This window comes from Dasypus novemcinctus, chromosome 6 (genome assembly GCF_030445035.2).
Source record: "Dasypus novemcinctus isolate mDasNov1 chromosome 6, mDasNov1.1.hap2, whole genome shotgun sequence".
Classification (NCBI taxonomy): Eukaryota; Metazoa; Chordata; class Mammalia; order Cingulata; family Dasypodidae; genus Dasypus; species Dasypus novemcinctus.
The window spans coordinates 35,547,486-35,569,808 of NC_080678.1; the positions used below are offsets into that span (position 1 = coordinate 35,547,486).

The window sequence follows — 22,323 nt, forward strand, 5'->3', positions numbered from 1 at the left end:
ACCCCTAGGAGAACGGATGAAGCTGACAAGTTAAGCAAGAAAGGAAACCTGATCATTCAATGGATTCAATCACTTCTGTAAATGAACAGGGAACAAGATACGGATTTGGGTGTGTGTGTAGAGAGAGAAGAGAGAGAGAGCACAAATGTGACAAAATGTTAAGAACTGGTGAATGGAAGTGAAGGATGTGTTTACTGTACTATTCTACAACTTTTCTGTTTGAAATTTTTCAAAACAAAAAGCAAAAAACCAAAAAAGATGGCCTTTAGCCTGATACAGGAACTGAGTGAGAATTTAAGGAGAAAACATAGGAAGAAGAATTTGTGTAGGAAGGTGGTCACTTTCAAAACATAGGAATAATGGTGGAACTCTCTGCTAAAGAGTTCCCAAGATGATAACGCCAATGATGGAGACCACACGGCACCACAGAATGATGGGTGACACCTACAGAGGAAAATAAAAATTCTTGAATTCCTATTCAGACCTTGAGAACCACTCTACTAGATACGTCAGGCACACATACCAGCCTAGAACAAAAGGGGAAGAAGTTGACTTTCATAAAGATTGAACCAACATTAGCAAGCATCTCATGACTATGTTTGCGGCAAAATGAAAGAGACAAGGTTAAAGAAAATAAACGGAGGCCTGTCCGATCAGGAGGTTATACCAGCTGAAATAATCTGAGCCTGGGCTTTGGCTACTTTATGATTAGGAATATGTGCTGTATAAATTCCTGTGTTTGTGACTTATGTACTTCCTTGTTTTGAATGTTGCTTAGTAAAATTCCTTTTGGAGCAGTGGATGTAGCTCAAGTGATTGAGAACCTGCTTCCCATGTATGAGGTCCCAGGTTCGATTCCCTGTACCTCCTAAAAGCAAAACAAACAAACTAATGAAAATTCCTTTTGAAAAATTCCAACTCCATGTTAGTCAACTAAATTGAAAAAGAGTTTGTCCACATGCAGGCCAAAATAGCTGGGGAGATCCAAGTTTCCTCACAACTAATTACAACTAATGTAACTTATGGTAACAGTAATATTGTAACATAGGTAACAGTAATATTGTAATATTTTTGCAGCAATGGCAAAGATGATATTATATCAATTTTAAGGGACAAAAATAGGGGGGTAAAAAGGGTATTGGGATTTTTCCTTTTTGAGTGATGAAAATGTTCTAAAATTGACTGAGGTGATGCCAGCACAAACTCTGATGAAAATGAGAGCCACTGAGTATATACTTTAAATGGACTACACAAAGTAACCCAGGGAATTGTGGAGAAGATGGACTGTAGTTAACAGGACAAATATGAGAACATTCTTTCATGAAATATAACAAATATATAATACTAATACAGGGTGTTAATAATCGGGTGGGTTGGAATAAAATAGAACAAATGTAAGATGTGGGCTATAGCTAGCAGTAATCTTTTTTAACATTTTATTTTTTATTTTAAAAGAAGTTTTAGATTAAATATTACATTAAAAGTATATGAGATTCCCATATATCCCACCCACTCTCCCTCCCACTAAAAGTAATATTTTGATAATGCTCTTTCATAGTTTGGAACAAATGTTTTACAATAATGCAAAGTGTTGGTGGTGTGGTGATGTGCAGAAGCCCTATATGATGGTAAGCATGTTTGTTTCGTAAGTTCACTACTTTTACATTTATTGTTTATGTATGTTCATGTATGAACGATATGCTTCAATAAAATTTTTTTTAAAAAGTCAAGCAGACTGGGGAATTTCCAGCAGTGCTCCAAGCTGGAGAATAGACAATAGAGTGGAGCAATGGCTGGTAGAGAGGTGAACTCTCTTTTTCTAAAGGCCTACTATGTGCCAGGCACTATTCTAAATTTACAGTGGAGAAAATGGTCAGAGAAGTTAAATAATGTGCCCAAGAGGAGAGAAAATGGCAGAGCTGGGATATGAATCCATGTCTGACCAAGAACAAAGCCCATGCTCTCTCTACTCTTTGACCTTTTATTTTATTTGTTCTTTCTCTTTTTTTTTTTAATGTTATATTTAAAAAAATAAGTTTAATTTATTTTTTGTCTTTTTTTTTTTTTTAAGATACATAGATCAATCTACTCTTTGACCTTAGTACCTCTAGAGAGAAGGAAAATCTTGGGAACAAGAAAATTAGCAAAGGTACATAAATTGATCCTTTTCTGCTTGGTTCTAGCCCTTACACAGGTCCCCAAAGAGAGGCCACAGTGCTCCCAAGTAGCTAGAACTGAGATAAAGGTACTGGAAGATCAATAGGATGGTCATACAGAGATTATAGAGGTCACACAGTAATCTAGAAACTCAGTGTAGATAAGAGGGTAGAGTGAGTCTGAACTCATTTGGACCCCTGGGTCATAACAGCCACAAAAGCTATGTCCTCAGTCCAAAGATCAACGATGTAAACAATGCATATTACTCTCCCTGAAACCTTTCCTTTTTTTTTTTTCCTTTCCTATTCACTGTCTTTAGAGGTTACCTCGAACAATACAGAATGATTAAATTAAATATCTTGCATTTTAATTTGTCCAAGGCAGACATGATGTGAGGAATATACACCACCAGAATGACTCCCCTGGCCTCTGAAACCATCTTGCAAGACCATCTGGGGTGTCAGCTCCCTCTTACCCTTTTTTCTCTTTTTGTCTTTATTTTTTTAATATTACATTCAAAAAATATGAGGTCCCCATACACCCCCCACCTGCCTCATCCCACTCCTCCATCATCATGAGACATTCATTGCATTTGGTGAATACATCTCAGAGCACCGCTGCACCTCATGGTCAATGGTCCACATCACAGTCCACACTCTACCATGTTCCACCCAGTGGGCCATGGGAGGACATACAATGTCAGGTAACTGTCCCTACAGCATCACCCAGGACAACTCCAAGTCCTGAAAACACCTCCACATCTCATCACTTCCTCCCATTCCCTACCCCCAGCAGCCACCATGGCCACTTTCTCCACACCAATGCCACATTTTCTTTGATTACTAATCACGATAGTTCATGAATAGAATATCAGTAAGTCCACTCTAATCCACACTCTATTCCTCCATTCTGTGGACCTTGGAATGGTTGTGTCCACTCCACATCTGTAACAAGAGGGGGCTTAGATTCCACATGGATACTGGATGCAATCCTCCTGCTTTCAGTTGTAGGCACTCTTGGCTCCATGGTGTAGTGGTTGACCTTCTTCAACTCCATATTAGCTGAGTGGGGTAAGTCCAATAAACCAGAGTGTAGGAGCGGAAGTCTGTTGAGGCTCAGGGCCTGGCTATCACATGGTCAGTCCAGAGATTGAGGTCCCCTGGGTATATATTAAACCCCAGCACCAACTACAGTTCCAGTAAAAGTAACAGGAGAGGCTTGTGAACAAAGATCACATCTGAGTCCAGCTCCATCACACAGAAACACAAACTCCAAAGTAGGGCCAACTGACATGGCACTGAACTCCATCTGCCATGACCATAGAACCTGTGGATCTCTGTAGCCCTCAGAAGAACCAATACCCGGGGTTGTAACTACTTTATCTGTCTCTGGGACTCTGCTGAGGTGTGCATAAGGGCAACCCCTCTGCTAACCTCCCAGCTCTTTTTGGAGACTCATAGCCGTATAAACTCATTTGTCCTTTCCATTTCCCCCTTGATTCAGGTCAAAAAGCATTTTTAACTCCTCGTATTATATGTAGATAGAGATATTCTGCTGGTCCGAGTTGACCCTTTTATTCAAGGTCATTTTCTAGTTACATCATCAGCTGGTACTTGGTAGTAATCCCTCGGCACCAGGGAGGCTCATACCTGGGAGTCATGTCCCACACTGGGGGGACGGAAATGCATTTACATGCTGAGTTTGGCTTTGAGACTGGCCACATTTGAGCAACACAGAGGCTCTCAGGAGGGAACTCTTAGGCACCCTACAGCTCTAGGCCTTGTTCTTATTTCAGGTACACAGGCTCACAAGCATAGTCATTAGTATCAAGGGCTCATTGTTGGACCTTCCTTCTTTTTTGGTCTTTGCTGTTGCACTTGGGGGATTGTTGCTGTTCCTTTAGGGACTGTGATAGAGCTCCTCTGGCTAGGAACCCAGCACTCCCTTAGTTGTTGTTTTTAATTATATCCACTATGAAAATATCCAAACATTTTTATGTACACCCTGGATATATGCCCTGTAGAACTCCCTGACAACCATGTGTCCCCTGTCAATAACATTCCACACCAGTATTCCTCCCCTGCCATTGTTGAACCTCTCTGTGATCCAAAACTTCCTGGAAAGTGAAGCCCAATATATTGCCAGGGGAAACCTTTCCTTTTGAGAAGGATCCAACTAACTAACTCAAGGTCCCTTGTTGTTTCAGGGCACAGGCTAATCTATACTGATTCTGTGTCAGTTTCATTTATCCATGCACTCTCTTCACACTGTTAGTAGCTTGAGGCTGTCCCTTATCAACAGCCACCCTAGTTTTTCACATTTCTCTTTCAGCAAGGTATTTCTAGATGGACACTATTTCTCTGATGCACCATGATTAAGGATAAGGGGATATCCAGGATCCAAATTTGGTGGCAGCACAGGTCTGGTGAAAATGGCAAGCAGAGGAAGAGGGGAAATTTTGAAAAGTTACTTAGTTAATAATAGACACAGGAAAGGTTTTTATCCCTCACCTTGTTGTTTGCACTCCCTATCTGCTCTCTATTTACTTTGTGTTCTTCCATGTCTGCTTATTTATTTTTTCTTTTTTCTCGTCTTTCTTTTTTAAGATTTTAAAAAATTTCTCTCCCCTCCCCCCCCACCAGTTGTCTGCTCTCTGTGTCCATTCGCTATGTGTTCTTCTGTGACCACTTCTATCCTTATGAGTGGCACCGGGAATCTGTGTTTCTTTTTGTTGCGTCATCTTGCTGTGTCAGCTCTCCATGTGTGCAGCACCATTCTTGGGCAGGCTGCACTTTTTTTTGCACTGGGCGACTCTCCTTATGGGGCACACTCCTTGCACGTGGGGCTCCCCTACGCAGGGGACACCCATGCGTGGCACAGCACTCCTTGCGTGCATCAGCACTGCACATGGGCCAGCTCCAAATGGGTCGAGGAGGCCTGGGGTTTGAACTGCAGACCTCCCATGTGGCAGGCGGATGCCCTATCCATTGGCTCAAGTCCAATTCCCTCATCTTTCTCTTTAGGAGGCACTGGGAACCAATCCCAGGACCTCTGGTGTAGGAGAGAAGCACTCAATTGCTTGAGCCACCTCATCTCCCTGGTCTGCTGCGTCTCTCACTGTCTCTCCTTTGCATCTCCCTTTGTTATGTCATCTTGCTGTGCCAGTTTTCTGGGGCATGGGCCACCAGCTCTCCAAGGTGCAGACCAGCTTGCCTTCACCAGAAGGTCCTGGGAATCAAATCCGGGGCCTAACATATAGTAGACAGGAACCAAATCACTTGAGCCCCATCCATTTCCCAGGAAAAGGTTTAAAAAAAGGGGGGAGGAGGGATAAGGGGAGATAAGCAACAGAAAAAAAGGGAAGGAGAAACTGAATATAAGACTTGAATTTTGAGCTCCGAAGGTACTTAGAAGTCATTTCATACAACTTCTTGTTACATGAACCACTGCTACAACTCAACTTGCCCAAAGTCATAGAGATTTATTTGTTACAGCCAAGGCTTCAACCCAAAACAAATGTGCTTTTCATGATACCTGGCAGAATATGACATAGAAAAGAGTGGGAAGCATAAAGCAAATGATGGATCACCCTCTATCTACCCTGCTCATCTTGGTCAAAAGTTTGTGAAACTGACTTTTGAGTAAGTGATATAACCCAGGCTGGAACAGGAAGAAGTGGGTGTCTTAGTCCCTGGGGTCTAAGACGATTTCTACAGAAAAGCCCCAGCTGGGCTGCATCAAAGATAATCCCTTAGGTCTTTGGGAATAAGAACCAATCTTTGAACACAATTATAGCGGTGAAAACAAAGAAAGTAGAGATGAATTATTATCAGTAATGTTAAATGTATTATTTATTTTGGCTATATTCCCGAAATCCCTGCAGGTTAAGAGCAGGGGTATGAGGTGACGTTCATGACTTCCAAATTCAGTGGCAACATTTCAAGAATAGTCCCTTTAACCTTACTGACTGCAAAATAAACAGATTGTCACTGATTTGAATGTAACTAATTAAAGTGTTTTACATGAATGCTCAGTTTGGGAACTCAGAAGTTTCTATTATCCCTCAATCATTCAGCAAATATTTATGAGCCAGGCACTGCTCTAGATGCCAGGATAGAACAATGAATACAAGAGACAAAAATCTCTGTCCACATAGATCTTAGAATTCAGTTTCAAGGTTTCTTAAGTATATTGCCTGTTTCTAAAGAATCATTAGCCCTAATGACAAACTACCATGCTGAAGCTTTTGCTTGACTTCTTGTGGATAAAAGCCCCTGACCACTGCCCCCTTGCAGCAGTTCAATATGGTTATGAATTCCAAAAATAGATATTGGATTATGTTTGTAATCTGATCTGTAACCTGTACATGATTGAGTTATGATTAGAGTGTTGAGTCTCCACTGCTTGATGGGTGGGGACTCACAGATAAAAGGCATGGCAAAGAACAGAGTTGAGGGTTATTAATGTTGGAGTTTTGATGTTGGAGTTTGATGCTGAACTCTTAAGCTGGAGCCCTGGGGAAAGAGAGCTGGTAGTCTGCAGCTGACCTTATGGAGAGAAGCAAAACCCAGAGAGCCTCATAGCCTACAGCTGACCTTGTGGAGAAACCAGGACCTGAGCCCAGAGATACCCAGGAAGCCTGAACCCTCGCAGACATCGGCAGACATCTTGCTCCAACACATAAAAATAGACTTTGGGGGGGGGGGAGGATGGGAAAAAAAAAAAAAAGACTTTGGTGAGGGAAGTAACTTATGCTTTATGGCCTGGTATCTGTAAGCTCTTACCCCAAATAAATACCTTTTATAAAAACCAACCGATTTCTGGTATTTTGCATCAGCACCCATTTTGGCTGACTAATGCACATCTTTTCTTCTTTCCAGGAATGTAAACATTGTTGAATTGTCCCACCCCTTTCAGGCACCCTTTCTGAAATGCTTGCTTAGAGGATAAGAATATATCATCATTACTGGTAAATCCTTGAGTGCCTGCTCTAAGGGCCCAGATGCTGGAAACACAAAGAGATGTAAGAAACTGCCATAATAAGAGATACTGTCATAAAGTGATACAGGGGCTCAAGAACAAGAGAACAATAAGAAATCTTTCATTGTTAAATTAAACTATGAAAAGAAAGAAGGCGTACTTCTGTCTAAAATTTTTTTTAGTAGCTACCAGGGATTGAACCCAGGACCTCATACATGGGAAGCAGGAGCTCAACCACTGAGCAACAATGGCTCCCCTGTCTAAATATCTTAATGGAAAAGAAAAATAAACAAACAAAAACTAAAAAAAATAAATATTAACTGATCACTCAGATGGACCAACAAAATGCATAAGGGATTCATCAATCATCAGATGGAAAGTTGCATCTCTAAAGTGGGGTGGACATGATAATTCACCAGGCTGTAAGAAAAAAATTTATATTTTAATATAAAAAGGAAGATAGAAATTGTACTTTATTAACAGAACAATACAATAATACATGTATATTATATACACTGAATACATAACTTGAATATAGTGAATATTCCCATATTTCCTGATGGTATAAAATCTTGGAGGTCACTGCTCCTCCAGACTGGAAGATCTACCTATAAAAGAGCAGTTGAACACCGGCAAGAAGGAAAGCCTTGGAATCAGACAAGCCAATACTTTAATCCCAGTTTCTCAGAGTTTCAGTTCCCTGCTACGGAAAATGGGAATAATGATTCAGCTCTTAGGCTTATTTTGAGGACTGAATAAGATAAGACATAGAGAACCCCTAGAACAGTGCCTGACATGTATATATGTGCTGAGCAATGAACAATAGTTCCCAGCCCTGTAGGCCTGTCAGGGCCATGAAATCTATGAGTACCCAACTGGTGCTTAAAAGTAATGAGGAGAGGACCATTCATTCTCCTCCTATTGCGTCAGGTTGTTGTCTTCACAAGAGCAAAAGGAGGAAGGAGAGCACATTGCTGGGTACAAGGAGAGATCAGGTACACACAACTCCAGGCTCGTATAAAGTGTCATTATCACATACATTCTACCTGGAACTGCTGCTGCTGTTATCGACCAGAAAGGTGAACATGGTTGTTTTTAAAATCATTTTGCAAAATAAACCCAGAGTTAACATCTCTGCCAGTTCGTGCAGCTACCTTCTACCACTTGTCTCCCCATGATCCCTGAGAAGCACACACTACTCCTAGAATTTCTCATCAGGATCCAAAGGAGGATCTATCCTGCAGACCCATCCATAGTTCAGACATAGTACTTGCTCAAGGAAGAAAGGACTCCCTTGAGATTCAGTTCCAGAGAGGGGTCCCTGAAATCAACCTCAAAGATTTCCAATGTTCTCTTTGTGCTACAGGAGGCACTGAACTGCTCAGCAGATGGTCCTAGGCACAAGAAAAGTCAAGAGGCTGAATAAAAGGGTCAACTCAGACCAGCAGAATATCTCAGCCTACACGTTGGATCATGTGTTAAAAACTGTTTTTTGACCTTGAAAAGGGGGAAATGGCAAAGACAAATGAGTTGATATAGCTAAGAATCTTCAAAAGTCAGGAGGTCATCAGAGGAGTCGCGCTTATGCACGCCTCAGCAGGACCCCAGAAAAAGGAAAAGTAGATACAACTGGTTCTCCTGAAGGCTACAGAGACCCACAGCGTATATGGTCATGGCAGATGGATTTGGAGATCTGTGCCATATCAGAGGGCCCTACTTTGGAATTCGTGCTCCTGAGTGTGATGGAGCTGGACTCAGATGTGACCTTTCTTCACATGCCTCTTCTGTCCTTTTACTGAACCTGTGGTTGACACCAGGGAAGGTGTTTACTCAGGGTATATGAATCTCTGGACTGCCCATGTGCCAGATGGGCCCTGAGACTCAGCAGCGTTACAACTCCTACTCTCTGGTTCGTTGGACTTACCCAGGTCAGCTAACAGGGAGGTAAATATGGTCAACCACCTCACCAGGGAATCGAGTGCCTACACAGATGAACTTCAGTGCCATGTCAGTTGGCCCTACTTTGGAGTTTGTGTTCCTGACTGTGATAGAGTTGGACTCAGACGTGATCTTTCTTCACAAGGTTCTCCTGTCACTTTTTCCGGACCTGTGGTTGATGCTGGGGTTTAGTGTTTACTCAGGGGACCTCAATCTCTAGACTGTCCATGTGATAGCCAAACCCTGAGCCTCAACAGACTTGCAACTCCTACCCTCTGTTTATTGGACTTACCCCAGCCAGCTAACAGGGAGGTAAAGAAGGTCAACCACCACACCAGGGAGCCAGGAGTGCCTACAACTGCAAACAGGAGAATTGCACCCATCATCCAAGTGGATTCTAAGCACCCTCTCGATACAGAGGTGAAGCGGACATAACTATCCCAGGGTCCACAGAATGGAGGAATAGAGTATGGATTAGAGTGGATTTACTGATATTCTATTCTGGAACTATTGTGATTAGTAATGGAAGTAAATGTAGCATTGAGATGGAGAAAGTGGCCGTGGTAGCTGCTGAGGGTGGGGAGTGGGAAGAAGAGATGTGATGTGGGGGCATTTTCAGGACTTGGGAGTTGTCCTGGGTGGTACTGCAGGGACAGTTGCTGGACATTGTAGGCCCTGCCATGGCCCACTGGGTGGACTGGGTGAGAGTGTAAACTACAATGTAAACCACTATCCATGTGGTGCAACAGTGCTCCAAAATGTATTCACCAAATGCAATGAATGTACCATGATGATGAAAGAGGTTGCTGATGTGGGGGGAGGGGGGGGAACGGGGGCGGGGACTATATGGGGACCTCATATTTTTTGAATGTAACATTTAAAAAAATAAATTATATAAAGACAAACAAATTTTAAAAAATAAGTGCCTACAACTGCAAGCAGAAGAATTACATCCATCATCCATGTGGAATCTAAGCCCCCTCTTGATCTAGAGGTGGAGTGGACATCACTATCCCAGGGTCCACAGAATGGGAATAAAATATGGATTAGAGTGGACTTACTGGTATTTACTATAAAACTGCTGTGACTAGTAATAGAAGAAATTGTAGCAGTGAAGTGGAGAAAGCGATCACAGTAGTTGCTGAGGGCAGGAGAGGGAAGAAGAGATGTGATGTGGGGCATTTTTGGGATCTGAGTTGTCCTAAATGAAATTGCAGGGTCAGATGCTGGACTTTATATATCCTGCCATAACCCACTGAATGTCCTGGGGGAGAGTGTAAACACAATGTAAACTATTATCCATGTGGTGCAGCAGTGCTCCAATGTATTCACCGAGTACGATGAGTGTGCCACAATGATAGGGGAGGTTGTTAGTGTGGGAGGAGTGGGGTGGGAGGTAGGGGGTATATGAAAACCTCCTCCTTTTTTTAATGTAACTTTTTTTTGATCTATTAACTTTAATTTTTAAAAAGTGTAAAAAAAAAAAAAAAAGAAAAGTCAAGAGGCAGCATATGAGCAACAATATAGGTATAGATTTGGCATATAAAGGGGTTAGGGAGTGCGCAGGAACAACAGGAGGGGACTGGGGAATCTCCTTCTCAAATGGTAACTCCAAAGAAAGAAAGGAAAAAAGCCATATTGCAAGACTACCCCCAGGTATCCAAAACACCCAAAATCCCTTCACTTATGCTGCAAGTCATCCCCCCCAACCTTTCTGCAACCTTAAAGCTTTCTCTGGTGCTCCATAAAGAATTCTGGATCCTAAGTTTCTCCTTGATTTATGTATTTCCAGTGGATCCTAGTCCACAGCTGCCATACCACTGGTCAGATACACAGGGTACCGGCTAGCTGGGCTCCACATGAGGACAGCTGACCGCTCAAGTTCCTTCAGCTTCCTGGTTGGTCCTGTAGGTGGCAGAAAACTGGCATGGCCCAGTGAAAAGAGTAACTTGCAAGCTTAATGGCCAGTGGACCAAGGATCTTGGTTCTCTCTCTCCACCACAGGATAGGGCATTTCAGGACAACACAGGGTGAGAAATACATGACCAAGTGCAGATCTGTAAGGACAGTCCATTTACCAACTACTAAAATCTAAAGCTTTAAACTCTTAAGGATATTCAAACACATTGGTTGTCAAGGTCAGTTATCTCAACCATTCTCTTGGCTTTAAATATTATCCATACGCTGGTGACTCCCAAATTCATATTACCAACACACATCTCTCCTCTCAGCTCCAAGTGCTAATATACAATTGCTAATCAAATATTTCCACTTGGATATATCAAAGATACCTAACAGTTGCTCTAAAATGGAATTCTTCATTCCATTGCCTCCTTCTCCAAAATCTCATTATTCCTCCAGTTTTCTTCATCTCAGTAAATGGTACCATAATCCACCCAATGTGTCAAGCCAAAAACCTGAATATTGCCCTTCATTCCTCTCTCTCCCACATTCCTTTCAATTCATTATTAAGTACTCCTGATTTTACCTTCAAAATATGTTTTCATCTGTCTACTTTTCTCCATCTCCATGGCTTCCACCCTACTTGAAGATATCATTACCTCTCACCTGGATTACTGCAATAGTTTTCCAGCTTGCCCTCTCCCTGCTATTCATAACGTCCTCCTATTTATTCTCTACATAGCAGCAGGAGTGAACTTTAAAATTCATAAATAGGATTTTGGCATCCTCATGCTTAAAATCTTTCAACTACTTCTCTCAAATTCAGAATAAAATCCAAACTCCTTACTACTGCCCTACCCAAAGGTTCCAGATACCAATCCAACCAATCACTACTTTATGCCTTATTCATTATGCTCCAGGCATACTAGGCTTTCATCATTTTTGGCTTTTTCCCACCTTGGAACCTTTACAAATTCTTTTCTTCCCTATACCTTGAATGTTCTTCCTTTCATTCTCTGCATGGCTGGTTCCTCACCACATCCTTCTGGGCTCAGCTTCTCAACTTTCTCAGACAAAAACAGCCTCACTTCTTTTCTCCCTAACAATTTATAACTGCATATTCATTTACATTTACATTACTTGGTCTCTTCCACTAATATGGAAGCTCTATGGGAATTAGCATGGTGTCTGCTTTGTTCATCACTTTATAGCTAGTGCCTAAAATAATGTCTGGCTCAGAGAAGGTGCTCAATAAATACCTATTGTAGGTATGCAGGCATCCGTTTTTCCACTATGCTTTCTAAAGACCAGCAGAAAGGTTAAAACACACACATACAAATCATACTGAACTTGGGGGAGGAAACCCAGACCCACTGTGACCTGCTTGAGAAAACCAGTCAGATCAGTCTCACCTACAGAGATAGGGGGCTAGGATTATTTAATTTCTATGGAACTTCCACCCTGAAGAAAGTTTAAGGCTGTCAATTAAGCCAAGTTTTCCAGGGGCCCTCTAAAGAGGCTACTTCGGGTAGCTTCTAACATGCTGCACACCAATGCCACCTGCTGATTACAACCATTTTGAAGTAGGGAAAGAACCCCTAATAGCACAGGAGTTGCAATTAACACCGTGCATTCGACATGCTTTAGCTCGTTTAATTCTCACAATAGTTCTGTGAGGTTATAGTAATAATAACTGGCTAGGCAGAAATGTGCACCCCAAACGGAACCCGTGCTTTTAACTATCTAGTCTAAACTAAACAAAACTCCATAAAGTGCTCAATTCCCAAGCAGTTTAGGAATTGGGAAAAAGTGTTCTTAATCCACTTTGTTCAGAGACAGGAGTGTACTAACGAGGCCCCACAGAGGTCAGCAAAAGGACAACGGTTGGGCGGCAAAGGGTGAGAGCGAGCGATAACCATTCAACCCAAAGCAGAACAGCCTGCTGCAGTGGAGGGCGCCGGCTACCCAAGGCAGTCCAGCCCTTAGGGAGGCGGTGAGCACAGCTTCTCTCCAGCCTTCCCCAAAGCCCGACGCGCCGGGGTCAGGCCAGGTCAGGTCAGGTCAGGACCCAGGGCGAGCGCGGAGGCGTTCGGGCAGCGCAGAGCAGAGAGCCTCCCCGGACTGGGGAACGCCGGCGCGGCAGGTAGAGTGGAGTCCATCTGAGGGCAGATAAATGTAGTAATGGACCCTAAGTGGCGTACCGGCCCCAAGCCCTGAGGGCGGACTGGACCGGCGGAGGGAGGGAACAGGTGCTGGCCCGAATCTCGCCGAGAGCGAGCTCCCCCCAGCGCTGTGCAGACGGAGGAACGACTCTCCGGCTTCACAGGACCCTTTCAGACCCAGGCAGGGCCTCTGCCTTCCGCGCCTAAGGACTCCCAGACAGGTGAAGACCAACCTTCGCACAGACAACCCAAATCAACTGTCCGGTGGCGCAGAGCCAGAGGCGGAGCACGCTCTCTCGAAGGGCTTTTGGGCGCGCCAGTGCGCTGTGGACGGTGGCTGCGAAGAGCCAAAACTAATTCCAGCTGCCGGGCACCTTCGGTTTACATGCGCCACGAGGAAGTGCTAAACCCAGGACGCAGAGCCAGAGTACGTTCCCTAATGGGATTATAGATTTTCATCGGAACTCCCTCGGCTGCCCTGTCATTACACAGTTTTGGCGTAGTGGGCCAGATCCTGCGACCAGTAAGTTATTGAATAAGTTCAAGTTATTCAATTTGAACCAGGCTTGCGGAGACAGTCTCTGAAAAGGAAAAATAGTTATTCAACTCATTATCCATTTATTGAAGCGGGAGAACACTGGAACCTAGCCCCAGGAGCTCAGTGGAATCCACTTTAGTCGAAAAAGTAAAAAGCAGTAGAGGTCATAAGTGGCAGTGAGAAACACGCTGCAGCCCAGAAATATAACCGGTGCCCGAAAGCTGTTAGTGGAAATGAATTAATTAAGGGCTATAGGTGTGCTGAGGGCGAAATTACTCTGAACCCAAGGGATTCCTGGAAGGCATTAGGGACGGGAGACGAGTGTTATTCTTGGGAATGCAGGAAAACAGATAATGTTCTAGCAAGGAGGAAGGCAACCTGGCGTGTCCCGTACCATGAACGAAACCGAGGATGATTGTTGGGAGTGGGCTGGCTGCAGGTTGTGGAATATGACCTCAACTCTGCAGATAATTGTGAGTTACTGAAAATTAAGGGTTAAGGGATGCAATAAGGTAAAGATTGTATTTTGAGACTGGAAATAAAGGTCCGCTTGGAAATAATGTAGGTACCAAGTGATAAAAGCATGGTTTAATATCATGCCAATAACTGTAAAAGAAAGCTGGACAGGGTCATGTGACTGATAAAGATAAAAAATTCACTATTATTATACCTTTGAACCTGAGAAACTAGGAAAACAGTGGTAGTATTAACAGAGGAAGAGAATATGAGGTGGGAAGGTGGAGGCAAAGAGATTATACAGTTTTTTTATGTCGATCGAGGAAATTGTGGCACTTCCAAATAAAAATGTCCTGCAGGCAGGTGGAACATCTTAGACCTAGTTATTTGATCCAAAAGCTCCATTTTATGCACGAATTCTGTATTTCTGCCTGATACACCTCCAAAGATGGGGAGTCAATTATGACATAGCCCAAGTCATTGTGAAACTCAAGTTCTTTCTCATGCAGTCTTCCAGGGTTTGAAGGCAAGGTGAGTGAAATTTAGGGTATTATCTGAGCCTAGCCCACTCTTTCTCCATACTAAGCGCTCAAGTATTTCTTGAAATTCTTGGCATTACAACAGTGGATGAAACCTAAAGGAAACTCAGAAGGGTTGAAAACTGAACCTGAGGCAACATCTAGAATTAGGAAATGAGGTAGAAGAGTCACTGATGGAGCACTCCAAGACTTTTGAACCAAAGATGGAAGGTCAGTTTCAAGTAGGACATGGTTAAAAAAAATTTAAGTGCATTCTTCTCTCAACTCACACATCTTTTAGGAATTCATTCACGTTGTCTTATAACTGCTGGTCTTGTCTTCCAGGTAATTACATGAAGGTAATTATTTTCTTGTTCAACTTTATATCCTTAGAGCCTATCAATGTCTTGATATATATTAGAAACATGTTTGTTAAATAAAAGATTATCAAATGCTATAGAGGACAGAGAATGAAGCATTCATTCCCTAATCTCATAAAGGTATGCATGGACAACCCCTAGAGGATCCAATACTTAAACTGAATGAAGTTGATTCTAGAGGTCATGTTTAAAGCATATTTAGTAAATTTTTTAAAAACAGGGCAAGTTTTCAGGCAGTATGAGCACATCTTAAAAAAATGTCCCAAAGGGGTGAAAAGAACATGGGTTGGTTCACTTAAAAAAACAGATGCAGGATGTGTGTTCATGTATGAATGATATACTTGAATAAAAATTTTAAAAAAACAGATGCAGGGAGTAGATGTATCTCAAGTGGTTAAGGGCCTGCTTTCCATGTATGAAGTCTCAGGTTGGATCCCCAGTACCTCCTAAAAACAGACAAATGAAAAAAACAGTTCTTATTGGGGAGTGGTTGCTCGGTGGTTGAGTACCTGCTTCAAAGTCCTAGGTTCAATCCCCATTACCTCCTTAAAAAAAACAAACAAAAAAAAAAACAGGGAGGGGGGATATGGCTCAAGCATTAGCGCACCCACCTCCCACAGGGAAGGTCTCCGGTTTGGTTCCCAGTGTCTCCTAAAGACAAAAAAGCAAGCAGACAATGAGCAAAAAAAATGCAATGAGGTAGATTCTCAAAAACGAGGTTTTCTTTTTTCTAAGGCTATTACAGAAGCATGGATTAATCATTGGGATAATGAAAGTTATGCATAGGTTCAGTAATAACTCATGGAACTATCCTTTAATTCATAAATATTGGTAATGTCAACTTATTAAGAAGCTATGATTTGGAAGTTGCTTTCGAATAAAGAAAACATATTCTTGTAACAGAAATAAGATCAGAGGCGGTTACAGCCCCAGGCCAGTATAAAAACACCTATTTATCCTATAATGTACTTTAAACATTTTACTTTTTTTTTTTAACTAGCCATAAAAATTGTAAAAATAGTTTTTTTTAATGAGAAATAAATCTTGTTTCAACTTGGGAAGTCAAGAACATATTCTCTTTCGTCCTTGACCCTATAAATGGGAAAAGGAGCTAGCTTTCCCACCTACTATGCAAATGGAACCTTCAACTGCCTTCATAGCCCCAGCAAAAAAAAATTATCTTTTTAGGCTTACACCCACCTCCTACCCTTTTCCTCTCATCCTTTCAATCCCAGAGCTGGAAAGGGGGTGGGGGGTGGGAGGAGGGGTGGCCAGACAGGAGGCAGGAAAAAAGGAAAAGGATGATGTTCCTTGTGATTGGCTATTTCTGGAGAAATGAGTCACAGATACCACAGCACTAAGTTTTTTTTTTTTTTTTTTTTTTTTTTTTTTAAAGATTTATTTATTTATTTAATTTCCCCCCCTCCCCTGGTTGTCTGTTCTTGGTGTCTTTTTGCTGCGTCTTGTTTCTTTGTCCGCTTCTGTTGTCGTCAGCGGCACGGGAAGTGTGGGCGGCGCCATTTCTGGGCAGGCTGCTCTTTCTTTTCACGCTGGGCGGCTTTCCTCACGGGCGCACTCCTTGCGCGTGGGGCTTCCCTACGCGGGGGTCACCCTTGCGTGGCACGGCACTCCTTGCGCGCATCAGCACTGCACATGGCCAGCTCCACACGGGTCAAGGAGGCCCGGGGTTTGAACCGCGGACCTCCCATATGGTAGACGGACGCCCTAACCACTGGGCCAAAGTCCGTTTCCCAGCAGCACTAAGTTTTATTAGGGATTTCATTAAAGTTAAATCTCCAGGAATGAGGGAGTCCTAGTTAGGGGGCACAAAAGCCCAGAAAGCCTCCTCAGATCTCATAGTGAACCACCGGCTCAGGCTCTTTGGTGGGATCGCCGCCTCGTTCCAGGTACAGATTATTATAAGGATACTGCTTTGGCCCCTAAGGAAAAAACAAAGGAATAAGAAGAACAAATACACAATAGCAGGCTACACCCCACTCTGAGTTAACAATTACACATAGTAGACAGGTACATGGCAGCCTCTGGTCAGACCCAGCTGGACTTGAACGGCCAAGGCAGTATTCCTCTTCCTTGCTCAGCCCAAAGGCAGAGAAAAAGCTTAGATTGTAAAAGAAGTGGTGCCTACACTGTGTGTGTGTGAGAGAGAGTCAAAGCTTTCTAAATGAGACGATGCATCCATCCATTCCACTCTCTCTCGGGGTCGAGACAGACTCAATCTCCTTTAAGTCACTCAGCCTCTAATGGTTCCACCACTAAAGTAGCCCAGCAAATGAGGCGTGCAGGAGCAGCAGTGAGGGAAAGCACAGAGGAGACACGGCTGGGACGTGCTTTAGGGGCTGCTGGCTTTACCAACAAACAGCTGTCAGAGAACACAGCTCAAGGGGAGGAGAAAAGGGTGATGTGCTTACAGAACTGAAAAATGGAAGAGCCACACTGTGTTTCTTGCTCTCCTGAAGTGAAGTTAGTGTTCACACCAGCCCTATGCTACTTTCCAGCCTGGAGCCCCTGGGGCTTGGTAGTAAGGCTCGTGTCAGTGCACAATGTCGGGGCATTGATTATTTCTGCAGAGGCAGAGGCACAAACATGGCAGCATCCTCAGTTCCCTTCCCTTCAATCTATTCTGAAGACTACTTAATCTCCCTAAAAACCCAGGATTCATTATGATGCTCTTCTGTTCAAAAACACCCACAGTGGCTTCCTGCTGTCTACAAGCAGACCATGTCATCCCTGTATCCCCAACCCTTAGCATGGTCTGTACCTCTACACAGTAGAAGCTCCACAAATATTTGTTGAATGAAGTGAGTTACTATAACATCAACTCCAAACCCTCACTCATTCAATAAAGGCTGCCCAATCTTCCAACCTAACTGATCAGGTCATTTCACATTTTTCAACATAATGATTTTCAAACCTACATGCATGTCAAGATTATCTGGGAGCTTGTTAAAAATATCAACTCTAGAACCCCATAGCAGAGCTACTGAAATAGGATCTCAAGGGAGTGGAGACTAGGCATCTGAATTGGTAACAACTCCCCAAGGGAGAACCAATGCAGCACTGGTTATCTAGGAAGTGTTTTATATAGATCTATTCCAATCCAGCTAACTCACCCTTTTCCTCTTTCCAATCTGTTCTCTCTTGCCCCAAATGTTCTCTTCAACTTCTTCTCACCACTCAAATCTAATTTTTAGCATTATTATAACCATTCTCCTTAACAGCACCTCATAGCCTTAAGTGCATACATTCGCACATATACACACACAAACTGTGTCAAACACTGATACACCTGTTCAAATATTGCTTTTCATGTCATTTATCTAAATTTCCTTAATCAGATTAAATTCTTTAAAGCTGGCAAGTATGTTTTCTATGTCCTTTATAGCCTCCAAAATATCACTGTTTATGCTTGTAGTAGACAAATGTTTCTAGTTCCCTATAGGAAGTAAATGCCCTTCACACCTCTAGCAAAGGATAAGATTTCAGCTATAGACCCTTTGACTCTACCTCATACAGTCCTAAACTTTCTTTTCACCCAAACTGATCTAAGATGTAGGAGTGAAGCAATGCTGAGGTACTTGTACCAAACCAATGGATAAAGCCCTCCAATCTTCCTCTCCCTAGATCCAGGAAGTCAAGCTTCGTTGTAGCTGGATCTCTACTCTGGACACTTCAATCCTTGGGAAATGGGGTTAAAGATACCTCCCAGATACTCACCACTGGCTGGTAGGTGGGGTAAATCTCCCCCAACCAGAACATGAATACCATGAAGGCCACGAAGCCAAAAAGCTGCTTACACATGACATTCCAAGAAACAGAAGTGGGGGATGTGTCCACACGGTTCCGGATATACATGTCTAGGTCCCAGTGTAGCTAAAGCAAAAAGACAGGTTATAGTCACACATTGCTCCACCTGGGAAAGGTGGAAGCCCAGAGTGTCCAGAGCCTGATATAAGACTTGATGCCAGGCTTCTACTGCCCCAAGCAATATTTTAAGAGCCAGGTGTGATATACCACAACTTATTGGACTAGGTGCTGGCCTCTGCCTAGGTTCTGCTGACCAGAGTCAGCTCGATCATGGAAGGTCATAACTTTCACAATACACAACTTTGATTATTCCCAGAAGTCTCATTCCATGTGCTACACATGTAACCTCAGACCTCAGACCACCAGACCTTGTCTCTCTGGGCAGAAAAGCTTGAACAGAGAAGTGCCATTTAAACTAAAGACTCAACCCCTGGAAGACATTATAGAGAAGAAAGGGGGAATATGGTTCTCTCACCGGTTCACCCCAGTTCAACCTCAGGTCTGAGTGGTCCCAGTCATACCATGGATCCCTCTCCTGCTGTGAGCGGTCAGGGAGTTTTGGGTAGTCACCATACCTGAGAAAGAGCAAGAACTATTGGAAGGGTGGACTTCAGGGTGGACTCAGACAATGCAGTTTCCTCATCTCAAAGATAAGAAAACAAGGGACAGAGATAATTTCCTCACCTAAGGACTTGAAGAATTGTCTTTCAAATCTAGATCTCAAATTCTAATCACTAAGCACAGAACCACCCAAATCCAAATTGTAATTAAAAGTTTATGTCAAACTCTGAGATATTATAACATATATAAGCTTTCCTTACCCTCTTTCAACAAAAAGGAAAGATATCTCACAATACTAAAAAGGGAACTCAGTGATCAATTACTCTGCTTTTTTAATTAGAAAGTCTAAGGTCTGAGCACAAGGTCATCCAGCTAAATGGAATTAAAAAAACATATTAGAAAAGTATTCTTTTCATTGCAAATGTGTTCCTCAACCACCAAGTTGGTATACATCTCCAGTGTCTCAAAAACCTCACAGGGATAGCTGATATAGCTCCAGTGACTGAGCATCAGATTCCCATGTATGAGGTCCAGGTTTCAATCCCCAGTACCTCCTAATAACAAACACACAAAAAAACCAACTCTCGTTGGGGAGCAGATGTAGCTCAGTGGTTGAGCGTCTGCTTCCTATGTACAAGGTCCTGGGTTCAATCTCTGTGACCTACTAAAAAAAAAAAAATCCCACAGGACTTCTTGCTAATCTGGGTCCCCCCCCAACAGATCCAGGTTCACTTTATACATACTGCTACCAAGGCTGTCCTTGCCTACAAGACAATAAAAAACAGGAAACAATGACAACTAGACATGTGTCACAGAAAATGATTAGAAAATAACAAGAATAGTAGCTGCTGAAACTAAGACTGAAAGAGTGACACTAGATCAGGAAATGGGGGCAATGGTAGTCACTTCAGATAATTAATCATAGGGATGTTATATGGATATTGGCAGTGGGGTATAGTGGCACATCATCTACTGGAGTAAAGAGGTTGGCTGTTTATGCTGCCTAATAGTTGCTATGACTTCTGCAGATCTGAAAAAAAACGTATGTGCACAAAAACAAAAATATTTTTTAAAAGAGATATGCACACAAAAATACAGTGTTCCATTTACAAATATGGTTCTCATGACCAGGGTCCAACTGCAGCCTGGTCGCGTGCCTGGGTAACCGCACCTGAGCCCAGCAGATGCTCAATCTAAATGAAACCCAGAGATCTGGATGGAGCCAAAGAAGGTTCCTGCTATTTGGGGGTCCTCAAGGGAGCTATTAAACCTCGGTTTCCTCATTTGAAGAAACAGCCTGCGCCAAGGAGAAAATTGAAGTCCTCTCGGCTGCAGCTGCTCACCCAACTCCCTCCCACTTCCCTACACCGTGAAAAGCATCCACTTCATTGACTGCGGGGTCAAGAGAAGGTTCTGGGGAAAGGGTCAGAGTTGAGCCGTCCAACTCAGTCAGCCTCCTCCCATCACTACCCGGGTAGATAGGCAAGTAGGCCTTTCTCTAGCTCACCCCATGCCATTATCCGGGTACGGCTCGTAGTCCTCCACTCGCATATTATACTTCTTGGCGGCGGCAGCCCGTTCTTCTGGGGTCTTGGGGTAGGGCCCGGGGAGCATGTCCTTGGTAATATGGGAAGCTAGAGCGCAGAACAAGACAGATTCAGAAGCGACCCCGTTCCCCTGCAGCCCCCAAAACTTCAAGCTTCAGGGAACGCGTAGGCCGGAGCCCGGGATTTAACCGGACCAGCTAGAGCCTCCGCCCCTTTTTTTGGATATATCAACTCTGCCTCGGTACCCAGCCAGAACACGGCAGCCACGGTATTCCACGATACCATCCTCTCGGCAGACAAACTCAAGTAGCCCCTCCCCACACTGAGGTTTCCACCGTTCTCGCCGACCTGTCCGTGCACCCAATGGCACCACGCCACAGGCTGCCCTTTGCAGCCATCGGACTCCCAAGATCCCCGCTCTGGCCGCCGCCATCTTCACCTTCTTCACGGTTCACCCCGCACATGCGCAAAGTCCTCATCACGGCGGCTGAGCCGGGCCAAACGCGACGCGGGAAGCCAGTAGTGAAGAAAAGTCTTAAAAATGTTAAAGAAGGGCGGGGCTTAAACCGTGGTGGGAAGCTGGTGGGAAGCCAGTGGAAAGATGAGGGGTTGGATAGAGGCAGGAAAGAACTGCAGGAAGGACAAAAATAGGCAGGTTAGCTATTTTGATATTTCATAATCTGGTTATGTCCCTTTTTGCCCTCAGCTGATTTAGAACAACACAGGCACAATGGAAACCCAGAACCTGAACGTCTCAGGTAGCCAGCCCTAGGAGCTGTACGAGTAAAATGAGCCGTCATAGGTTCTACTCTGGCTGCTTGCCTTTTTCCTCTCCTTCACTGACACTTCCCCCTTCCATCCCCAATTGTGCTTATTATTCAAATTTTGCCCTTGGTCTTGTTCTGTTCCCCAAATCGATTGATGTCACTTAAATGAGTGGAGGGACACAGAAATTGAGACAGAACTGACTTTCAGTTCCAGTTCGTGTTTACACCTGAATGGCTCAATCACCTCAACCCAACAAATGTAAAACCAAACCTATCACCAGAGGCATCTTTCTATAGACTGCTTAAAGCCTCAGAATTGCTAAGACCTGGAAAAATAGACCACAATTAACAGTCTCGCTTAACAAAAGAACAGGGAAGATTATGTCTGCCTATCAATATGTCTTCACCTTATTTACACAAGTAGTGTTTGCATCATTTGCACATATAAATTGCACATACTTCCAGCACATTTTAGGGTGATCACTGTATCTTGGGGCAGAATCCATTACTACAGACATTCTCAAGTGGACATCACAATAAAAACTGATGTATACTATTTAGGATATAAATTAGGAGAGGATTACTTCACAGC

At 43.3% G+C, this 22,323-nt stretch overlaps 2 protein-coding genes across 2 annotated transcripts in view; both read right to left on the reverse strand.

The window, feature by feature from the left end:
• SEC31B (SEC31 homolog B, COPII coat complex component) overlaps positions 1-11,606 on the reverse strand; it is a 37,506-nt gene extending 25,900 nt beyond the window's left edge. The window contains 3 exon segments of the mRNA XM_058299486.1: positions 8,408-8,531; positions 10,894-11,031; positions 11,564-11,606. Coding sequence (XP_058155469.1) covers positions 8,408-8,531; positions 10,894-11,031; positions 11,564-11,606 — 305 coding nt within the window.
• A 3,742-nt stretch (positions 11,607-15,348) lies between these two features.
• On the reverse strand, positions 15,349-21,464 carry NDUFB8 (NADH:ubiquinone oxidoreductase subunit B8). Its single transcript, XM_004459180.5, has 6 exons — positions 21,313-21,464; positions 20,925-21,051; positions 19,332-19,431; positions 18,767-18,922; positions 15,643-16,971; positions 15,349-15,477 (listed from the first exon to the last, which is right to left on the reverse strand). Exons 1-5 carry the CDS (start codon positions 21,395-21,397, stop codon positions 16,879-16,881), a joined length of 561 nt encoding a protein of 186 aa, XP_004459237.1. The 5' UTR covers positions 21,398-21,464; the 3' UTR covers positions 15,349-15,477; positions 15,643-16,878.
• Between the last annotated feature and the right edge of the window lie 859 nt (positions 21,465-22,323).